The 20504-nt window shown below is 49.6% G+C and overlaps 8 protein-coding genes across 8 annotated transcripts; 4 read left to right on the forward strand and 4 right to left on the reverse strand.

Annotated features, from left to right (window-relative positions):
* Positions 1–732: 732 nt before the first annotated feature.
* Positions 733–3316, reverse strand: BO83DRAFT_152985 (DNA-directed DNA polymerase eta). The gene has a single exon (XM_025526251.1). The coding sequence runs from the start codon at positions 2934–2936 to the stop codon at positions 924–926; it is 2013 nt and encodes a 670-aa protein (XP_025383464.1). The 5' UTR covers positions 2937–3316; the 3' UTR covers positions 733–923.
* Positions 3317–8081: 4765 nt separating this feature from the next.
* On the forward strand, positions 8082–9125 carry BO83DRAFT_323512 (putative transcription factor RfeG; the record flags this gene model as incomplete). The annotated part of the gene is made up of 3 exons (XM_025527937.1): positions 8082–8228; positions 8345–8389; positions 8466–9125. 3 exons carry the CDS (start codon positions 8082–8084, stop codon positions 9123–9125), a joined length of 852 nt encoding a protein of 283 aa, XP_025383465.1.
* A 1469-nt stretch (positions 9126–10594) lies between these two features.
* BO83DRAFT_323625 (uncharacterized protein) lies at positions 10595–12275 on the forward strand (the record flags this gene model as incomplete). Its single annotated transcript, XM_025527943.1, has 2 exons — positions 10595–10858; positions 10899–12275. 2 exons carry the CDS (start codon positions 10595–10597, stop codon positions 12273–12275), a joined length of 1641 nt encoding a protein of 546 aa, XP_025383466.1.
* Positions 12276–12853: 578 nt separating this feature from the next.
* On the reverse strand, positions 12854–13571 carry BO83DRAFT_153257 (NADH:ubiquinone oxidoreductase subunit NDUFA3). Its single transcript, XM_025526252.1, has 2 exons — positions 13192–13571; positions 12854–13084 (listed from the first exon to the last, which is right to left on the reverse strand). The coding sequence occupies exons 1-2, from the start codon at positions 13373–13375 to the stop codon at positions 13038–13040; spliced, it is 231 nt and encodes a 76-aa protein (XP_025383467.1). The 5' UTR covers positions 13376–13571; the 3' UTR covers positions 12854–13037.
* A 127-nt stretch (positions 13572–13698) lies between these two features.
* BO83DRAFT_411751 (dolichyl-diphosphooligosaccharide-protein glycotransferase) lies at positions 13699–15434 on the forward strand. The gene is made up of 4 exons (XM_025534338.1): positions 13699–13958; positions 14025–14135; positions 14200–14900; positions 14963–15434. Exons 1-4 carry the CDS (start codon positions 13814–13816, stop codon positions 15380–15382), a joined length of 1377 nt encoding a protein of 458 aa, XP_025383468.1. The 5' UTR covers positions 13699–13813; the 3' UTR covers positions 15383–15434.
* A 32-nt stretch (positions 15435–15466) lies between these two features.
* On the reverse strand, positions 15467–16414 carry BO83DRAFT_382412 (PET191 family protein). Its single transcript, XM_025532220.1, has 3 exons — positions 16297–16414; positions 15986–16127; positions 15467–15916 (listed from the first exon to the last, which is right to left on the reverse strand). Exons 1-3 carry the CDS (start codon positions 16319–16321, stop codon positions 15733–15735), a joined length of 351 nt encoding a protein of 116 aa, XP_025383469.1. The 5' UTR covers positions 16322–16414; the 3' UTR covers positions 15467–15732.
* Positions 16415–16744: 330 nt separating this feature from the next.
* BO83DRAFT_323639 (sterol esterase) lies at positions 16745–18218 on the forward strand (the record flags this gene model as incomplete). The annotated part of the gene is made up of 2 exons (XM_025527945.1): positions 16745–16859; positions 16921–18218. The coding sequence occupies 2 exons, from the start codon at positions 16745–16747 to the stop codon at positions 18216–18218; spliced, it is 1413 nt and encodes a 470-aa protein (XP_025383470.1).
* A 44-nt stretch (positions 18219–18262) lies between these two features.
* On the reverse strand, positions 18263–19435 carry BO83DRAFT_456174 (uncharacterized protein). The gene is made up of 3 exons (XM_025537060.1): positions 18807–19435; positions 18466–18774; positions 18263–18326 (listed from the first exon to the last, which is right to left on the reverse strand). The coding sequence occupies exons 1-2, from the start codon at positions 18994–18996 to the stop codon at positions 18467–18469; spliced, it is 498 nt and encodes a 165-aa protein (XP_025383471.1). The 5' UTR covers positions 18997–19435; the 3' UTR covers positions 18263–18326; position 18466.
* Positions 19436–20504: the final 1069 nt, after the last annotated feature.

Raw genomic sequence — 20504 nt, forward strand, 5'->3', positions numbered from 1 at the left:
TAAACAGCAGGTTCTCGCTAGGCGGTTAAGGCTGGTGTGCGACGTTCCTTAGCAGCTGTATGAGCGACGAAGCAGGCAGGAGGCAAGAGCAGCTGCTTTGCGACAGAAGCACGGCACTAGCAGGAGACGATCAAGTCATTCCACCGTAGGAAAATCAGCCTGACGATAACGTTATTCCTATTATGTCAGTGACGGAAAATATCTGGTTGCAAGATGATAGGCATCCGAGCGAGTCCAGCCTGGAAGCGACCCCGCGGCTGAGTCGGCTGATGTCATGCTGCAGCACGGGTTCTCTGCCCGAGAAATCTTCCCAATGCTCGTTGGATACGAGCCACCACATTATCCTTTTAGCTGGTGGATGAATGATTCAAATGGCTTGTATGGATCTTCAAGCCATGTGGAAATGATATATAGAGTTGATTACTAGTGAGAAAGCCTAGCGAAGTCGTGGAACCGTGGTTCAGCTGGCGGAATCGCATGTTGTTGGCTGAGTAGTAGTATGATGATGATGATGATGATGATGATGATGATATATTATTCATCGCCACAACTAAAACAGAGTAGGTCTGATCGATGATTGGCGATGCTGGTTTCCAGTTCTTTCTCCAATGAGATGCTAAATAGCACCTTTGATGTTGTTGGTATGGTAGTGTAGTTACTAGTTAGTGGCACTGGTAAGTAATGTGGGTACAGAAGTAATCTGTGGCTCGTTTCAAACTATATATTGTGTACTAATGGAGGTTGGTGCCTTGAGTTAAACACAATTGGGGAATCGTGACCTGAGGCTACCAGTATTCAGTGATAAAAACTGAAACGTGAGACACACAGCGTTCAATTCTATTTTGAATTTCAAAGGATCTGACGGTACTTGATCCTGGATTATATACTATATATTGATATCTCGTTACATATAAGGTTAAGCCTTACCCGAATTTGAGACGAGTCTGCCCCTTCTCTGGCTTACCCCGATTGCTACGATTGGCCTTATTACGAGCATTAGATGCTCCGGGTTTGCTTGTGGGTACTGGAGACTGTTGAGGAACGCTGGATGCCTGTCGTTCTTCATCTGCCAGGTCTTTGGCAAAGTGCCAATCATCATGTTCACCCCTCTCGTGCTCTGGTAGTACGCTCCCGCAGCGACTGCAGGTATAACCCTCTGGCAACGTTGCTATTAGCTCAGATGAGGGGTCCTTGGCCTGAAGGGCTGAATCTGTATGCTCGTTGAGCTCGGTTCCCATATCTTCTGCTTCAGGATCATCCTGGTCAGGGTGTAGGTCAGTCTCCGGCGGCTTGAGGAAAAACCGCTTAATGCCATTAGTTTCCAGCTTCTGGCGTTTCTCATCGGGTTGCTGAGCATCCGACGACTCTTCAGCCATCAGATCCCTCTTCGGTTGTGAGGCTTTTGCCTGTTCACCGCGAAGGAGGAAAGAGTCTATTGCCCGGTTCTTCGAGACGCCGTCTTCGAATCCACCAACGCTCAAGGAGAGATTGGCGCAGGGCCATGCACGTCCGTCTGTTATGACCTGCCGGAAGAGTGTTTTCCCAAGCTCAAAGAGCAATGTTTCATCGATGGGTACTGATCCGGGAATGGGAAGTTGACGGGAGCGAACCTGTGCTCCTTGTCGGTGATGCACAGCAACTGTTTTTGGGCGGCGCTTGTGCTCAAGAACGCCATCTTCAACAAGGCGGCCAAAAATATCGGCCGCAAAAATACTAAGCCATTTGTCTGCCTGGTCAACCGAATTTATGCTCGGCCTGAACGACTTGGCTGAAAGCATCGATTTGATTTGGGTCCGCGAGTTGACCTCACTTTTGTCTTCTCCCCGGATGATTCCATAAAGCCAGGTAGCAGTATCGTCATCCAGTTTGGCGCGAAATTGCTCGAGAGACACCTTCAGAAGGTCGCTCACTTGTTCTGTTCCAAACATTGCGGTAACCTGGTCACCAAGCTTACCCCCAAGCATCCTAATCTTTGTGAATTTGTAGCCACTGAGAAATCGTTGTACAGCACGGTTCCGAACAATGGTCTGCTTGTTCGGCTTGTTGCAGGCGCTCCCTAATTTTGCCATCATCTTGTTCTTGGCAACACCCGCAGAGCAAGTGTATTGGAGCCGATCCCAAACAGCTGCCCTGACCGACCGAACAATTTCAGAGCCTATCAGCGTAGCGATGTCATCCCAGTCAGGGTCATCAACTTCCGTCTCATTTTCGTCCAGATCGATCAAACAATCCTCGAAGTCCCACTCGAGCGCAGTCGTAGGTGGGACAGGGAGTGGAGTGACTCGGTCATCGCCTTGCAGTTCAGCTCCCAGTTCAGGATACCGTTGAAGGAGGACACCGTGCACAAGAGGTGACAGATCAATGAAGACTTCATCAACGCTAGCTTTTTCAAGACCAGCGTGCTGTACGGTAGACTGAGCGCCAGCCCCCTGTTCGTCACCAACCAGCTCCCTATGCCATCTCGCCAGTTCCTCCTTCATCACCTTCAAAATTTTGCGCGATTCCGCCCGGTATGGATCGAGACACACCTTATCGGTGTTCATCCGGTTGAACGCATCGTTTCTGTATGCCCATTTCCCACCTTCTCCTTCTCGGAACGTGGCCACATGTTGTAGGATAATATCCGGACATAGCTTCTTAGCCTCTGCTGCCGATATCATTCTCGTTATACCGAAGGATCGGGCTGGATAATTTATCGCAATGAGCGAGTCCCATTGTCGTACAGCTAAAGGGACCGTGCGGGGTGTCCTCAGGCGCACCATTTCACATTGTGCGTAGAAGGCATCGAGATCGACATGAGCAATCACTCGCAGGGGTGTTGCTGTTGAACTTTGACGGAGAAGCTGTAGGTGACGATAGGTGTAGCGTGATTGGGTCTTCAAGGAATCGGCGGACGTAAAAGTCGACGGGACGGGTTCCGGGGAAGAGTGTGACATATTGAAAAGGGTAGTGCTATAGTCATTGCGGAACGTAGAATAGCGGCTTTCACGTCAAATGAGATCAGATTGCTGTATCTTTGGATGTGAGACCTCCTTCCGTGAAGAAGTCGGGCTGAACTCCGCGCTGGAAGCCAAGATCTGAAGTTGCAACCGTTGACTCGGGAAGACCATTTCCCAAAGAGGATTAGTTTAGATTGGTCGAACGGCTGCATCGCGATCGAGTCAATCTAATCGACACAGCGGATGTCCTGGTATGTCTCCTTTTGCTCGATTTCATCCTTCTAGTGTGCATCAGATGACCTATGGAACTCGTTCTAGCTTGATGACGCTAGGTATTACTCTAAGTTTTAATTCAAATCTGCTCCTTACTCGCTTTGCTTACAATCTACGAACTATCAGAGTACTGACGACACCGCTATAGCTATAAGGAGCAGTAAATGCGTTTATGCGTGTTCCCGACCACACAAGGAAGGATCATTTAGCTAATGCAAATAAGGAATCAATGAAAAGACTTTACTGATAGAGAATTGATTTCATCCCAACGATGAACGGGAAGTCATGAGGTGCATGTCGGACCTCTGATCAGATGAAGGGATGATATCATCAAACTCAGATTCTCAATATCTCTCAAGCTTGGTCGGTCACATGGTCCTCGCCAGTGTTTATTGGCATGATCTCCTCATCGAAAACACAAGACAGAGTGTCGGGCACCCATTCTCTTGCCCCCTCTAGATGTCTTACTCAAGGCATCTGCCGAGTCAGTTGTCAAATGAAGGCAACAGTATCATTCGATAGCCTTGAGTTTTCCAGACTGCAAGACCGCAGACTGTAGAACTGACTGAGAATGCAATATCTCTATGGCGCTTCATGCATTTCACACTATTAAATGTTAATGCATGAGTCTTCGGTGAGATTAACTGTGATCTGATTTGAGCAGGCAGCATATGCATGATCACTAAGTACAGCATGTATGCCTCTTTTTCTTCACCTGCGAACTCGATAGGGTTGATGCAGCCACTATGGAGACCATGCGACAAAGTAGACACCTGGACGGATGTCATTCGAGCAATAGATGGGTCCCCAAAACTTGGTACATGGGGTCTCACCGCCATGCTGATACTATACTATACTATTGGGAATGGTGACCCCTCGGTGGTGGGAAAAATACGCCTTGTCGCCTGCCGGACTCTGAAAATGGGTCGGGAAAGTGTGTGACACTCCATGTCGGGACACAGTTGGCGTGATGGGGATTTTGTGTGTGTGTGTGAAGGAGGGTGACAGCCGCGCGAAGCAAAGTTAAATAAACCCCAAGAAGGCAACAGGGAGCATCTGATGGTGTTACAGAAGCCAGATGCCATGCTTCGAGACCGCAAAGACCGGTTAGTTAGGTCCGTCGGTGGCTGTTCACCCTCTGAGGGTGTGGTCGCGAATCAAGGAACATCCGACCAGTTGCTGTAAGGGAACCGAGATGTCGATCATGCAGCTGGCCAAGGATGGTCAAGTGTTCTTGCCAGATTGCTTTATGGGGAGGAGGGGGCTGTGGGTGTGTGTGTGAACTGTGAAGACGTACTACGTACTCTCCTGTCTACTATCCTTACAGTTCGGACTACCCAAGAGGGATACGAAGTTGTGGAAGGAGAATTACGAGATGCTGTTGCTATTCGCTCAATTTCTGGTATACATTCCATATTTTTTCTTTCTTCTCCTTAGAATAATAGGTAGATATTTGTAATCTTCTAGATTCACCGAGAAGTCTTCCTCTACTGTGTATTCTTCATCTCATTTCGATCGATACCAAAGTGGGATGATTCCCACACCCTTCTCCGCTTCACTCATATAGATCCCTGTCAGATAGACTCACAAGTCACCACATTAAATTAGTAGTAGTACCAAGATTGGAATTCCCACCGGGAACCAAACAAGCGAGCCAGCCATCACAAGAAACGCCCCCCCCAATCAAGCGCTCTAAGCGGGATGAATGGAAAGTTCTCATTCATGGGTTTTGCCCATCCCCAGCCCACTTGAATGGAGGATCGAGGATGATCCTGAAGGAGGAGAATGATTGAGTGACTGAGGAGGGTAACCTTCCTTGGATGGGAGTGGAGAGCGGGCAAAAGAAAAAGAGAGAGAGAGAGAGAGAGAGAAAGAGAGATAGATTACTAGTGGCAGGGACACAAACGGGCGGATTAGTGCCCAAAGCCGCCACGCATTCCTGCCCAACCTGTAGTGTCCACCCCGGGCGCCAATTTAACTGGCTGGTGACAAGGACGGGTTCGGCAGCGACAGATCCTTGGGTTCTTTAGTTGCAGATTGAGCGGGAGCACAAAGTACCCAATCGACTAGTTGTACTTTTCCTCTCTGTGTGAGCAGGCTAGTCGCTACCTTGCAGGTACCAGATGCGACCAAAACGACGTGAAAAACCCTTGTCTGGGCTACGGAGTACTCCGTGCCTAGTCTAGTTCCTTTCTCTGCTAACGATGGAGTTGGTAGTACTTCCGTTGTCGTTCTGCATGGGTATAGGGAAGTAGCAGTTCCGTAGCAAGCCTCTTACTTTGTGGTACTTTGGTTTGGTCAGTTACCAAGCCCAGCCCCCTCCCCATTCCCTTCATCAAGCTGATCAAGCTGGGGGGTGATTCCCGTAAGGCAGGCAGCCGCTAACGACTCAAAATGTGCAGCAATATTAACAAGATATGTGGTCAAAAAGGTAGCAGTAGCTTTGAGGTTCTCAATCGTGCAGGTGCACAAAAGCAAGAGCGCCCAGTCAATGTAACAACTTCGACCAATAACTCTGAATGGTTGTGATATACTACCCCGTACATATCCCTGACTGCATTTTGATGCCTCGCAGCAAATAGTTTCAACTGCAGTCTCCTGTCATCATCATCATCAGTGTCACCGCAATTAACAATATGGACGCACAATTTATTTATTTGTGCCGGTACTCCGTCCTCCGTACCACTGGGAATGAACCCTTTCTGTGTGTAGTTGCGGCTGAGTCATCCAACGCTGGGCAGACCGACGAGAGCCGGGGGAACCGTTGAGATACAAAGTGAGTAAGTAACTGCAAGGTTCTTCTTCTCCGTCGTGCATCTATCTGGTTGGTGGGTGGAAGCAAGCATTACTTGTGCAGTGCAGGAACAGCAAGAAGTAGGCTGAGAACTATTAGCTTACTATTGAAAGGGAGCATACAATAATGAGGCTATCCAAGTATTATCATGTTATATCGCTGCCCGCAATTATGATACTACTTACTAGTATTACCGTTGAGCGGCTATCCATGGATCCATCGCCGGACACCCAAACGGGCAGAATTTCTCCGCGGTTCAATCAACCGTGGCTCGTGATTCTTCGGGAATATGTAGAAGTCTAAGTAAATAGTAGGGATCTATCTACCCAACTATGGGACTGACTGCCAACAACTACCATGAGCACATTTAGAGAAAAGAAAATCAGAGATAATAGTGAAATAAGGCGATATTCATGTTGTTGATTTATTAGTTAATGCTTTTTGATTACTCAACTATTCAGTTAATTATTAGTAGAAAATATATGATTATTATTATTTACTGAATTAATGCACTCCATTAAGAGAAATCGAATATTCATGAATATATTCAAGATCGAAAATAATATTAGAAAAGAATTATTTTCCACCAGTTCGCCGCCCTAATAGGGGAGATCCTCGAACGCCATCCGCATCATCATTGCCCATGGGTCAGCGTCAGCATCCCACCAGCTGCATCAGCAATAATAATATCCATCCATACTATTCACAATCAAGCCGCACGGGTAAGGGCAGGAAAATCGTCTGCACCATCGCCTTCCATGACCCCGGCGGCTACGCCTCATTAGTCGATGCAAGTTTCTAGTGGGAGTCATCGCGCGCTCATCGTGCTGCCGGAGAGGGTCTAATCGTCGGGTTGGGTGGAGTCAGTCGTGGCACCAGACATGGCCAGGCAGCCCAAAGATGGCCCAACAGCCCAATCATCCCAATCATTCCCCTCGGCCAGCTTCACCTTCCCGATACTCCACTGGCTGCCCGCCCCCCCTCTCTCGTCTTCCCTCTTTCCCTCTTTCCCTCTTGTGTCTTGTCATTCATTAGATACACAGTAACTTACTACTACTACTACTTACGAGACTAGTTAGTCGCTCGCTGCTCCTCTTTCGCCGCCCGCCCTGCAGGTTTCTCGCCCTCTTATCTTTTTTTCCTCCCCGGCTTGTCTCATTTTTTTTTTTTTTCCCTTTTCTCTTTTTCCCCCCTTCTCTTTTCGCCGCCGTAACCTCCCATACAAACCTTCTTCCTCCCGCCTCCTCCTCCCACCCCCCGACTCCGAAACCTCTCCTGCTTCTCTCTCTCTCTTTCTTTCCTCATTCCTCCACCTCTCTCTCCCCTTTCTTCACTCCCTCCCTCCCTCTCTCTCTCTTCCCCTCTGGCCTGGTTTATTTCCTGCCAGTTCAAAAGGTAATAGAGTCTGTGTCCGGGAGCATTGAAGTGAAAATACACAATCCACCCATTGTTCAAAAGAACCGGAGATTCCACCCAGGAGAAAAATAAAGGCCATTTTTCTCCCTCATCTCCCTCTTCTCATATTCACCTGAGATTATTCTCCATCTTTCCGAAGTTCACATTCACACGTTGAGCTCTCTCGTCTCTTCCTCACCCACCGGACCTATTGAAGGACGTTACTGTCTCTTTCGTTTGCGACTTGCTTAATGCTGGAAGTGACCTATATACCTTGCATCCATCCTTGACAACCTCCGTGGACAAGACACGCTCTTACCGGGATTTGTTTCTTTTATTCTCTCGGAGCAAGAGCCATATAACCAAGGATTCCCACCGCTCTTCTAAGTCGCCTTTCGTGTTCTGCATGTGTGCTTGTGTCAACCAAAAGTCGGATTAGCCTTATTTCTCAGCCTTGGAGTTTCCGGACGCTGTCTCATAGAACTGTACTTCGTGCTGTTTCTTCTTCCCCTCAAATCAACCCCCACCCCCTATCTCCCTAAAAGAGACCATCTGCCACCACCTTCCTCTGGACCCGTCGGCTCTTCCTGATCTTCCCGGACCTCATTTGGCCATTTGGACCCGTTGCCTATAATTACATTAATACTGGAGACCGTTTCCTGGAACAAACAAAAACAAAAATGACTGGCCGTCTTGGATATGAGGGGCGCCCGGAGCGTCAAAACGAATACTTCATTCCTGGCGATGGTATCAGCCGGGAAGTCATCCAAGCAGACATTTGCCGTTACCTTGGAAATGATGCGCTCGTAAGACCCGGAAACCACAATGTCTGTGCCCCGCTGCTTTTTCTATGCAATTCTCTAAGATTATACGAACAATGACGCGAACATTTGGGCGGGATCTGCCTTCTGGACGAATCAGTAACTGACTAGATGGAAAACAGGGTCGTCAGGGTTATTTCATTCGCGCCTACCGGAATCTCACCTCTGTATGTTGTCTTTGGTTTTGTGGTATTCCCCAGGCGAAAATGAACGTGTCCGACTAACAAATAACTCGTGCTGCAGGAAATGATTGCTGACCTCAAAAAAGACTCGGCTCGGTGGGAGGCCGATGTTCTACGTCGGGCTGACCAGGGCTATCCCAGAGGTAGCTACCAACAAGAATTAGGCTATTCCCAGGCACCCAGCATGCCCGCGGCGTCCTACCCGGTATCTGCCATTCATGAAGGACGTCAGCAGGGAGGGCCATCCCCTCCGCCTGCCTACTCAGCTCCTCCCACTGCTCAGCCATTCCCGGTGGATCCATATGCACAATCGTACCAGGCGACTCAAAGTCCCCCGTACCCACCTGCATCAACTTACACCGGCCCCAACCATTCACCCTATGGATCTGCCCCGAACCCCTACCCTAGTGGTCAGATCCCCTACACTACTTCCAGCCAACCTCCGGTGACTGCTGAAATGCACCCGTCGTCATACACGTATGGCCCTGGCTATGTTTATGAGAATGGAAGGAGCAATGCCCCCAGGTATCCCGGGCCTGGCTATGAAACCGAACAGGACTATTCTCCAGTTACCAGCGGGATCCCTTACCCTACTACCACAGCCCCGGACCCTCGGATAGGAATGGATCCCAGATACACTCCTGAGGCATCATACCCTCCGGCAGACCGCAATAGGCCACAACCAGCCAGAGGCGGGGAAGCCCCTCGCCGGACTAGGTAAAGAAAGTCAATGTCTGCTTTCTACGGGCGTATATACTATGAACCCTTTGTCCTTAACAGTGTATATCGTACCTGGGATCTTGCAGATATATCCACACTTCTGCTTATCCTCAGAGCCCTGAAGGACCAATCTTCCTTTCTTTGCGTATAGGAACATGAGACCGGAAGGAAAAGCGTGCATCATCGTTTGTCGGAAACAATTTGCAACTACCGGAGCCACATCCTTGGATCATCGGATATTATTTCTCCTGGACATCCATCCATCCTATCTCTGATATACTCTTGACTTTCCACCCAACGTCCATGGAGACGTTGCCTCGCGCTCTTGGTTGGCCTGGTTATCGCTCCATTGCGCGAGGCACACGGCCGTCTTTTTCTTTGGTGTAAAGCTTGGTCGACCCAAGCTATAACGTGATGGATTTACGAGGAGGCATTTTGGCTTTGTCTGTTGTAATTCCAGCCATTGCTGTGCTTTGTCTCTTTTCTGCCTTGCTGGGTTTTGGTTTCCATTGTCTGGTTATTCTGTGGTGTATTGGTCGTGGAATTCTCATGCGTTTGTGCCACAGTCTTCATTCTTCGATCGGTGTTTTTTCGACCATCTCCTACATGTTGAGTCCGATGGAGCGCCAACTGATTTCAGGAGAATATCAGCCGGGAGCTTTTGATGACATACAGTGATGCTGTTCACGAGCTATATGTAGATATGAGCATATATGGCGTTATTTTTTGTGGTTCGCTGGTTCTTCGATGGTTATTCGCATTGACCCAAGGGTATAATAATCGACTTACAAAGTCAAGCCAGTGTGTTATCTTGTACTTGACCCCTTGCCTGCGCACACCTTAAACGCTATCCAATTGCAAGTGACTGTCTGCATGCATGCCTTGCCTTGCTCTCCGAATCGTATGCACAGAAAGCTGATTGATGTAAATCATAGAATCTCACTTGCTGAAGCAGCGTGACTCCAACATTGCCGGTATCTGCTTGTAATGATGCTTTCACCTTATCTCAATTGCCTTCAGCACATCGTGTACCCCTTTACAATACGTGGGGAACAACAACCTGTGTATTCGTATCGGTTACGACGGCATGCCGAGTGAAAGCCCTTTCCTTGTACATAACTTTTATATACAACTATCAATACGGAAGCCCGCCACTCAAATTGTCTTTTGTTTTTGTTTCAACTTGTGCCAGTGATTTCGAATTGTAACACGCACCCAAGTTGGCCTCTGTCCACTCATTCACCATATAACACTTGTGTCTTTCATGATAGAGATCCGGACTGGTATATTGTGAAGCACCGAGCAAGTTCAAGGCAACGATGCAATCAGTCACCTCTAGTCTCTCGGCGTCGTTCACAAGGCCACCCCGCTATATATTGCTCATGATTCTCTTTTTGCACCATTCCAGAGACTGCTTCTCGCACTGCTTTAGCTAAAGGTACCTGGAAGCCAGCATCAGTTGCATCGACTATGTCTGTCTTGGACTTTCCGAATTATGCTGATGGCGACACCAAGCTCACCATCCACCCGTATGGCTACCGCTTGCATTCGGACAGGCTCTGCGAACACTCAAGGGTTCTGAGATGCCTGCTAGGACCGCCAGACGAAGTCCAGCCAGTGCCACACATTCAGGGGATGAATCATCTAGGGGTCTATAATCTCTATCTCATCGGTGAAGCGGCACACAAATTTGGGGTGTTCCAGCTTCAGGTAAGTGGACACCTTACGATCAGAGTTTATCTGTGTCAGCTGGGATTCTAACGAGCACTTACAGGTGCCGCGCCAGTTTACGAGCGAAATAAGAGGCTTTCAGGCTGTGGACTACATCCCAGTTTGGCCCATGAAAACCCGTCGGTGCTGGGAGAACATGTTTAGGATGTTCTATTTGCTGCCGCCAATCCTCCACGACGATGGACCGGACAAAAACTTTCTTGAAAACAGTTGGAGAGTTGCTGAACTGGCGTCGGAGATCGAAGCGGAAGATTATATCTTTCCTATCCTCGGCGCAGCACTGGAGGGCTACGAGCAGGAGCTGTATCATTCTATCTCAAATGACCCGATCGGTTGGGTGAACTTGGCTATAAGAATCCAGTCACCCACGATCTTCCGAGAAGGCATTATTCACATCGTTGGCCGCTGGAACTATGTGACAGATGAGGGCCACGCTTTGCTCCCTGGTCAGATCCGTGAGCTTTGTGAAAGAAAGCATAGAGATCTGCAATTCGACAAACGGATGATAGAAATGAACATCATCAACCATCCCGTTGCTGATCCGCATGATAGAGACATCTACATGTGGATGGCTAAGGCCTTCCATCAGCAGTGGCTAGGCAACTCCATTGCTGAAAACCAGACATACCGTTCTTTGGATGGTGGGGCGGCGTTCTACCGCGCCATCAATGCTGGCGGTAATGCCTATCTTCCGGTACTCGACCTCCAGACGAACCTCATTATACTGCCCATTAAGCAAGACGAGGTTACACTCGTCGAAAATTGCCTGAATGTCTTGAAGAATGCTGTAAAGCATCTGGTTGACGACCTACTGCGCAACAGATCGCGGTTCAACCCCTTAGTATGGGGCGACTTACATTACCTAACATGTTGTGAGGTCAACCAGCATGATATCCCTTGGCTGGCAGATAGGGCTGCACAGGAGGATGTAGCTCTTATGCACACCGTGAACCCTGCTTTGCCCCTAATGTACAGTGACAATGTTCAAACCGAGACACGTCAAATCCACACGCCTCGCATCCCCCAGATAGTTATCGAGAACCCTTTGCCGGAGAACAATCCTCAGATAGGTACCCGGCGTCTCGCATCTCTCTACTCCCCATCACTGGAAAGGTCCCCTGATCGCAGCCCTAGTCAGCCCCGGAGTGAGCTGACGTACGCTGTCCATGAGCCTGACTTGTCATCGGATGACTCTCAGAGCAGTTTCATCAGCCCGCCTCACTGGGATGAAGAGGACGGGTCAACTGCGCGAACAGACACCGAGAACCCGGTGATCCTAGCTTTTGATGAGTCTATACAGACATATCCTCAGATTTTAAGTAGAGGAGATATTGACTTGGTGACTTATGCGAGCCCTGTCTTCATGTCTCTTGATGGCAATGTTGAAGGCCACGGACATAATACTCAGCACGATGGCTGAGGTTTGGTTCTGCTGTTCGTCCACAGCAGTATGTATTTTGAGTCTGTGCTCCGTGTTTTGCTTTGTCTACTACTTCTTTTTCATTTTCATTCTCCTCTGTTTTACTATGTTCGTTATCATGTCTAGGTTTCTCATATTCGGAATCTTGTTTTCTTCAATCTTCATTCTGATCTACTTTGTTCATTTTCATGTCTCGGTTTCTTGATTTGGGGGTCTTGTCTATTCTCCTGTACATCAAGTTCAATGGTCCCTTACGGCGCAGTAAGGCTTCTTTCGGCGCAGTATTCCACTGGCCATCACGCATCTATTTCATGGTCATACCTCTCACCACAAAAACCACAGTCACGATACCGGCAAAGACAGAAATGAATATGAAAAAAGAGATAAAATTATGAACTCCGCTCTGTAACCATTTTCACATACAATAAATACACACACACATCTTATTCCCCACCCACAGCACCTCACCCCTCCCTGACAAAAAGCACAAGGGTATAAACATGCCCGACAGGAAGACGGCGAAGTGCACATGCACACGTAGGAAAATAAGATACCCAAATACCCAGATCAAGGCTACCTCCAAACAAACCGGGGGGCCTGCCGATACTTGCTCGTTGATTGAACGTCCTCCCTTTCCTTTCTATTCTATCCGCGCCGGAGTCGCACGTTGCCCATGATTCAATTCAGAGCTAGTTGTCGGTCCTGCCATCGGCCCGTCCATCCTATCCTTTCCATATCGCTATATCCGAGGTTAAGGTGGATTTACTCGTCATCGTAACCCTTCGGGAATGTGCGGGGACCGGCGGGGACTATCAATCGCAAGGCGCGAGCATGTCAGTATACACTACTAACTTCCCAAGACAAGCAGGGGGCCCAAATTGAAGAGTCGTCAGTGGAAGCGGGGGTTGCAACATACTAGGATAAGACATAGGGATAGTCTCGGGGTCAACGTCACCCAAGGCACGTCTAAGCGGGGGCAAACCGACGAGAGCAACGGGGCCCATAGAGCCGATAATAAGGGAGTAGAAGATGGCGGGACGTTCGTGAGAAGCCCAGCGGAGGTAGCGGAGAGGCGTGGACCAGAACTGAGGCGTCGACATTGTTAAGGATTTTCTTGTTCGTTGCGGAGGTGTTCGGGTGTGAGGCGGTGATGAAAAACCGGTGATGGAGGTGGAGGATGTTCGATCTGTGGATGGAATCCTCTATGGGCAATTAAGACCGGGGATTAATTGAACCTGCGGAGAGGTAGGGCAATTGAAGTCGGGGATTGCGACGCGCGGGCGAGGGGAAACGAATCGATGGAGGTTGATTGAAGGTGACGAAAGCCGCCAAAAGTGGATTTGCCGGGTCTTGGCGTTCGGTCCAAACACGTCGCCCGTTTGGGGGGTGTGTCTACGTATGTATCTACTACGTACTTCTTTTCTTTTTGACGAGCTCTCATCGAACGACAAAACCATCATTCTTTTGTGGTTCGCTCGTCGGATTCTTTTGATTCTCAGTTTGCCCCCCTCCGCTGTGCGGAAAATTAGCCACTCAATATGCGGTGGTCTCTTTCCTCCCTCTTTCTGTTTGGCTTCTTGGCTGTTGTACATGCGCTCAGTAGTTCGGGGAACCGTCTGCTCGTTGTTTTGGAGGATGGATCGGAGAAGGATCTTTACTCTACTTTCTGGAGTGATTTAGAAGGTATGTATATCTGCAGGACAGAATCATAATTGAATGGAATTGGCGTTGTGCTGATATATGCAATAGCTCGCGGATATGACCTTGTCTTCGAATCTCCCAAGAGTGACAAGCTCTCCCTCTTCGACCTCGGCGAGAGGGCTTACGACCACCTTCTTCTCCTGCCTCCTAGGTCCAAAGGTTAGCGGCGACTTTCGGATTCGGATGTTATGCTACAGGGACACACAATTGACCGAGTGATCAGGATTTGGACCTTCTTTGAGCCCCAAGAACATCGTCGACTTTATGAACAAGGACGGTAACGTCCTCCTTGCGCTCTCGGGCAAGTCCACCACTCCCAGCGCCGTCAGCTCGCTGCTCCTGGAACTCGATCTTCACCTCGCTACCGACCGTTCGTCTGTCGTTGTCGACCACTTCAACTACGACACCCTGTCCGCGGCCGAAAAGCACGATGTCCTTCTCCTCCAGCGCCCGGGCCCATTGAGACCCGATACCAAGGCTTTCTTCGACGGAGAGGGTGTCCTTGCTCTGCCTAGGGCCGCTCCTCACACTCTCGGCGACCACGCGCTCATTGCGCCTATCCTGCGCGCTCCGGCGACTGCCTACAGCTACAACCCCAAGGAAGACCTGTCCGCGGGAGAGGATGTCTGGGCCACCGGCTCTCAGCTGGCTCTCGTCTCCGCCATGCAGACCCGTGCCTCCTCTCGCTTCACCCTTCTCGGCTCCGTCGAGAGTCTCCAGGACAAGTGGTTCTCCGCGACCGTCAAGGCACCCAACGGAAAGGAGACCGGCACGGCCAACCAGGACTTCGCCAAGCAGTTGACTGCCTGGACCTTCAAGGAGACCGGTGTCCTCAAGGTTGGCAAGATCGAGCACCACCTGGCTAAGGACGACCTTACTGCCGAGGACCTGAACCCCACCATCTACCGCATCAAGAACGAGACCGTATGTGCCTACTGACCAGTCCGCAACATAGCTGTCAACCCCCTGCTGACGTGTCCCTATAGGTTTTCAGCATTGAGATCTCCGAGTACAGCCACGACCGGTACATCCCCTTCGAGGTGCCCGCCAACGATGCCCTGCAGCTCGAGTTCACCATGCTTTCTCCCTTCCACCGCCTAAAGCTTGAGCCCACCGCCCGCACCGAGAACAGCACCATCTACAGCACGCAGTTTACCGTCCCTGACCAGCACGGTATCTTCTCCTTCCGGGTCAACTACAAGCGCCCCTTCCTCACCAACATCGAGGAAAAGCACGAGGTGACTGTCCGCCACTTTGCTCACAACGAGTACCCCCGCAGCTGGAAGATCAGCGGAGGATGGGTCTGGATCGCCGGCCTGTGGTCTGTGATCGGCGGGTTCCTGGCCTTTGTGTTCGTGTGGCTCTACTCGGAGCCCGCCTCGGCCAAGGTCAAGAAGACCCAGTAAAGTAATGTATCATCTGAAAGATCAGTAAATGAAATCTGCTGCACAATGCACGTCTTAAGAAAGGACGACTCAAATCGTAGAATGCCCAAGTCAGTCTGCGTACAGACAGACCCATCCATTGCATATGTACAATCTAGTAGTATAGCATGAAAGTAAGAATACCCGTAACCCGACAATCATACACAACTATCAGGGCACGGGCACATGAGCGAAGTAGTCCCATCAATCAACCAAACTCCAAGCCAAATGCCAACGAATACAACAAAAGCACAGAACATGATGTTACAGCGCGCAAGGGAAAACCAGTCTGTGTCACCCACAACACCAGACATAACTAACCCTCCCCCACCTCACAGACCACGAGTCTTCTCCGGATCCATCTGCACCTCATCACCACTAATCTCCTTGACCGTCTCGAACGCCGGCTTGCCTGCATATAGTTGCTGGGACGTGCTGGAGCCGCCGCCTTCCGTCGTCGATACCGAGATAGGCTGGTTTCCGCGGAACCGCTTGCGCATGTCGATGAGGCCGCGCCTGAAGATGAGGCATATTGTCAACTGACTGTAGGAAAGCTTGGAGGGATGTATTTGGTCATGTACTCACTTGCACTCGCTAAACCCCTTCCGCAATTGCTGGCATCGCATGGGAAGTTCGTCGACGTACGGCTCACTCAGACATTCGCGGGGCGAGCGCCGTTGCACCATGATGCAGTCTGATTCTTGGAGACATTGCGCCAGAGCGTTCCCTAATCAATTGATATAAGAATGGTTAGAGGGTGTGTGGACCGGACATTATAGCTAAAGAGTTGGGAGGAGGAACGACAATTGTGGTAGTAATATCCGTTCGTGGATACGTTTCCGAATATCCAAGCATTATCATGGTAAGTTCAAGAGGGATGAAAGGGTCCAACATACTGATCTCTTGGCAGGAACTCGGCATTTTGGGCGAACAATAAAGGCAAGGCCCGAATTGCTCAGCCAAATAATAACAAGTTAGGAACAACACCGGTCTGAGGCGGCGGCGGCGGCGGAGACGGACAATCTGGAGATAATTTGCTGAAATCGGAAAACAAACTCAACCAAACGGGCGTTGCCCCGGATTAGGTAAGCCATCACATGAAGAAGAAGGGGCCCCCATGACGTCTGGGGGCGTGTGGAACCTGACTTAGGTTGCTTGCTCGTTCCGCTTGATTTATCCTATCCTTCTTCTTCCCATAGTCATGCGGTCTGAGTTATGGAAGTATCGCTTCGGCGCACTATGGTTCATTACTACTACCACTACTACCGGTGATAATTAATCTACGTGGTTTGATTTGCAGACTGTCCATCCCTTTATGACAATAGGAGGTTTGGTTTTATCGTCATGGCGCGCGTTCCGGTCATTGGACGGCTGTTTTGGTTCGAATATTTGGCTCTGTTTGGGTCGTTGATTCTGGTGTTGCTGGAATGGGTTATACATATCATCACGTTCTGTCTGCGTAAGTAGTGTGTTCATTTCTTGGGGTGGTGGTGTAAAGGGGTAAGGGCTAACTGGCGCAGCTGAACCTATCATTAGGTTCTGTTACGATCGATCCAAGAATATCTTCAACGCTTTCATTCCCCCCGATGATCCGGCCAAACGAGGCAAGGAAGAGAAGGTGGCTGCGTCGGTTGCTCTGGCGTCGGACTTCACGGATATATGCGCGCTGTTTGGGTATGAAGCGGAGGAACATATTGTCCAGACGGGGGATGGCTATCTGCTTGGTCTGCACAGACTGCCCTATCGGAAGGGTGAGGAGGGGAGGAAAGTCAATCAGGGCGAGGGAAGCATCAGGAAGAAGGTCGTCTATCTCCACCATGGTCTCATGATGTGCAGTGAAGTCTGGGTCTGTCTTTCGGAGGAGCAGCGATGCCTTCCATTTCAATTGGTCGAAAGGGGCTATGACGTGTGGTTGGGGAATAATAGAGGAAACAAGTACTCGAAGAAGTCTGTCAAGCACTCGCCCCTGTCGAACGAGTTCTGGGACTTTTCGATCGATCAGTTCTCGTTCCATGATATCCCAGACAGCATTAAGTATATCCTGGAAGTGACAGGGCAGCCGTCCCTGTCATACGTGGGATTCTCGCAGGGAACGGCGCAGGCATTTGCGACGCTGTCCATTCATCCTTTGTTGAACCAGAAGATCGATGTCTTTGTGGCTCTAGCGCCGGCAATGGCCCCGACAGGCCTCCCCAATCATCTCGTGGATTCGCTCATGAAGGCTTCGCCGAACTTCCTGTTTCTGCTGTTTGGCAGACGCAGCATCCTTAGCTCGACGACAATGTGGCAGACGATTCTCTACCCACCTATCTTTGTTCGGATCATTGACACGTCACTTCGCGGCCTGTTCAATTGGAGGTGCAAGAATATCAGCCGCTGGCAGAAGCTGGCAGGGTACCTGCATCTGTTTTCCTTCACTAGCACCAAGTCGGTCGTCCATTGGTTCCAGATCATTCGACACCGGAATTTCCAGTTCTACGATGACGAAATCCATGCGCCGCTCAGTATTGTTGCCAGTGAGCGATTTTACAAGCCGGTCAAGTACCCGACTAAGAACATTAAGACGCCCATTGTCCTGTTGTATGGCGGTAGCGATAGTCTCGTTGATATCAATGTGATGTTGTCCGAGCTTCCCCGCGGGACCGTGGCGAAGGAATTCCCGCAGTATGAGCACTTAGACTTCTTGTGGGCGCGTGATGTGGACCAATTGGTATTCAGCCATGTCTTCGAAGCGCTTGAGCGGTACAGCTCCGAGAATCAGAAAGGGACATTAATGGAGAAGGTTAATGGTGCGGCAGGCACATATGTACCGACATGAAGTACGAGGTTCTGCACCAATGAAGAACACCCATAACCTAGAGGGAGATTCATACCCACCATCGCCAAGTTTGACAGCTTGCGTGTTTCGACTCGCGGATCTGGCTGTCTCAGCAGATCGCGATACGAGAGACAAAGATCATTGTTCGCCTTACTTTGTTTGATTGTTTGCCTATAAAGATGTTTGTTTAGCCTTGATTGTTTTTCTGTACACAGCACATACACACTATATCAGCGTCTAATATAACCTCAACACCGCCAGAACCTCACAAACGCAATGGCGAAGCAACGCAGTCCGGATGCCTCGAAGCTGGCAGACCTCCAATGACCTTCATCGGTACGGAGTACTTCGATACTACTTCGTTGCCTAGATAGATCCATGATAGATCGGCACCCGACCCCTTCAGTGACATACGTCATATGTATCAAGCAGCAGCGCATTTCTTCAGATCCATATGCAGGGAGATTGTCCCAGTGTCGGGTCTGGTCTTGCTCTTCCCGTCCCCGACGCCTCACATCCACATGTGATGCATAGACCAACGCGTCCCCCATCACATCTGCACATCCAGCAACCAAGCACGACCCAAACCAATGTTTGTGCAGCTCGTCCCCCCAAGAAAATAATTATTCCAATGTGACACATCAGCTTGGCTTTCAATCATGCTGATACAACCACTCAAGTATCCGTACCATCTTTCCCCCCCTCCCTCCCCGGTCAGGTGGTTTATGAGATGAGGATGGTCTGATTGCCCTAGCGCACCATCAATGCGCGTGCACATCGGTCCAATATAGATTACAGAATATAATAAATTAATGATAGGGCACACAGACAGCCTGCCTCCCGGAAGTTGGGGACCGGAAGTCCGGTGGCGGTGGTCCGTACTTTTTATCTTTTAGGACTTAACAACAACCCAGTCTACCAACTACCAAGTGGTCCTAAGTTCTAGTGCTGATGAGCAGTGATGGTGCCTCCCGCTTAGTTTCGGGGGTGCTTCCGTCCCTGGCAGACTAAAGTTGAGTTGGGTTGAGTTGGCGTCGGAATCTGCTTCCGGTTCCTGGAATCGGGCACCTCCCGATGTCCTTTTGTTTTTTCTTGCCCTTCTTCTCCTTCTTTTCCTTTTTGATTTTTTTTAGGAAGGCGATGTCTGGTTATTGGCTTGGGTTTGCTGCTGACAGGTAATTTTTGGGGCTTAGATGAATAACCTGCATGGCATCGTATGGTAAGAAGGGGGGGGGGGGGGGAGTTTGTTCTTGTGATAATGATGATGGAGAGAGAGATATTATTGCCATGAGAGGGAAAGAAGATCGATCATTATGCTTGTCCTCGGGGCATGACGGATGTGGGTTTTGGGACTTTTGTGAGTGATGTTCATGAGGTCTTTCCTGTAGATAGAGAGACACAACAGATAGAGAGAGATGGTGTACTCTGTACTCTGTACTCTGTACTATTGCTAGTTTCTCTTTAGATAGTAGCACATCCTGGCAGTTAATATTTATTGATCAGTAGTCGCCATGGCCTGTCCTGCCTGTCCGGCGTCTATCTATCTATCTGCTTGATTTTTTTTTTTTTATCTCGTCCTTGCAGCGGTTAACGAGCCTTGATGATTTCCCCCGTTTCCTTGTTTCTGAGACATTGCTAGGTAGTAGCAATTGGAGCCCGGCTGAGTGCATGTGAAGCTGAGTGTGAGGGTAAGAGTGTGTTGGCGCTGAAAAAAAAATTCGAGGTAAGGTAAGAGGAAATAATCCAGTTTCAGCTTCCATCATCCATCCTGTCATCCCCATCAATCATCCTTTCCTCCAACCCACACCCACTCTCCCAATTCTATCAATCCACACACCTCCCTCTCTTCAAACCCCTTCAAACATGCCACATTCTTCTCATCTGCGAGGCTCTGCTGAGCTCATCAGGGCTGCAGATCTCGGGGGCGACAAAGAAAGATGACTACTGTATGAGAAGAAGAGAAAGAAGAAGAAAAAACCACCGGATCAGGGGATAAGGGAGGGAGCGAGATTCAATTATTGGCCAAGCCATGCCGCGCCCGCCCCCTTCTTGAGGGAGGATGGAGGGAAGGATGGATGAATGGATGGATGCGCTGGGCTTTCTGCCCCCATCCGCTGTGATCATTCTCTACGGTCTACGGTTTCCTGCCGAATCGGAGGTAGATGGCGGAGGGGGGCGAAGGAGCAGGGGATTGATGGATAGAGAATGAGAATGAGAGAGGGAGAGAGAAAGAGGGAGAGAGAGGCTGATACGATCTGATCTCAGACTCGAGAAATAGAATGATGG

Source organism: Aspergillus eucalypticola (genome assembly GCF_003184535.1).
Source record: "Aspergillus eucalypticola CBS 122712 chromosome Unknown BO83scaffold_34, whole genome shotgun sequence".
Classification (NCBI taxonomy): domain Eukaryota; kingdom Fungi; phylum Ascomycota; class Eurotiomycetes; order Eurotiales; family Aspergillaceae; genus Aspergillus; species Aspergillus eucalypticola.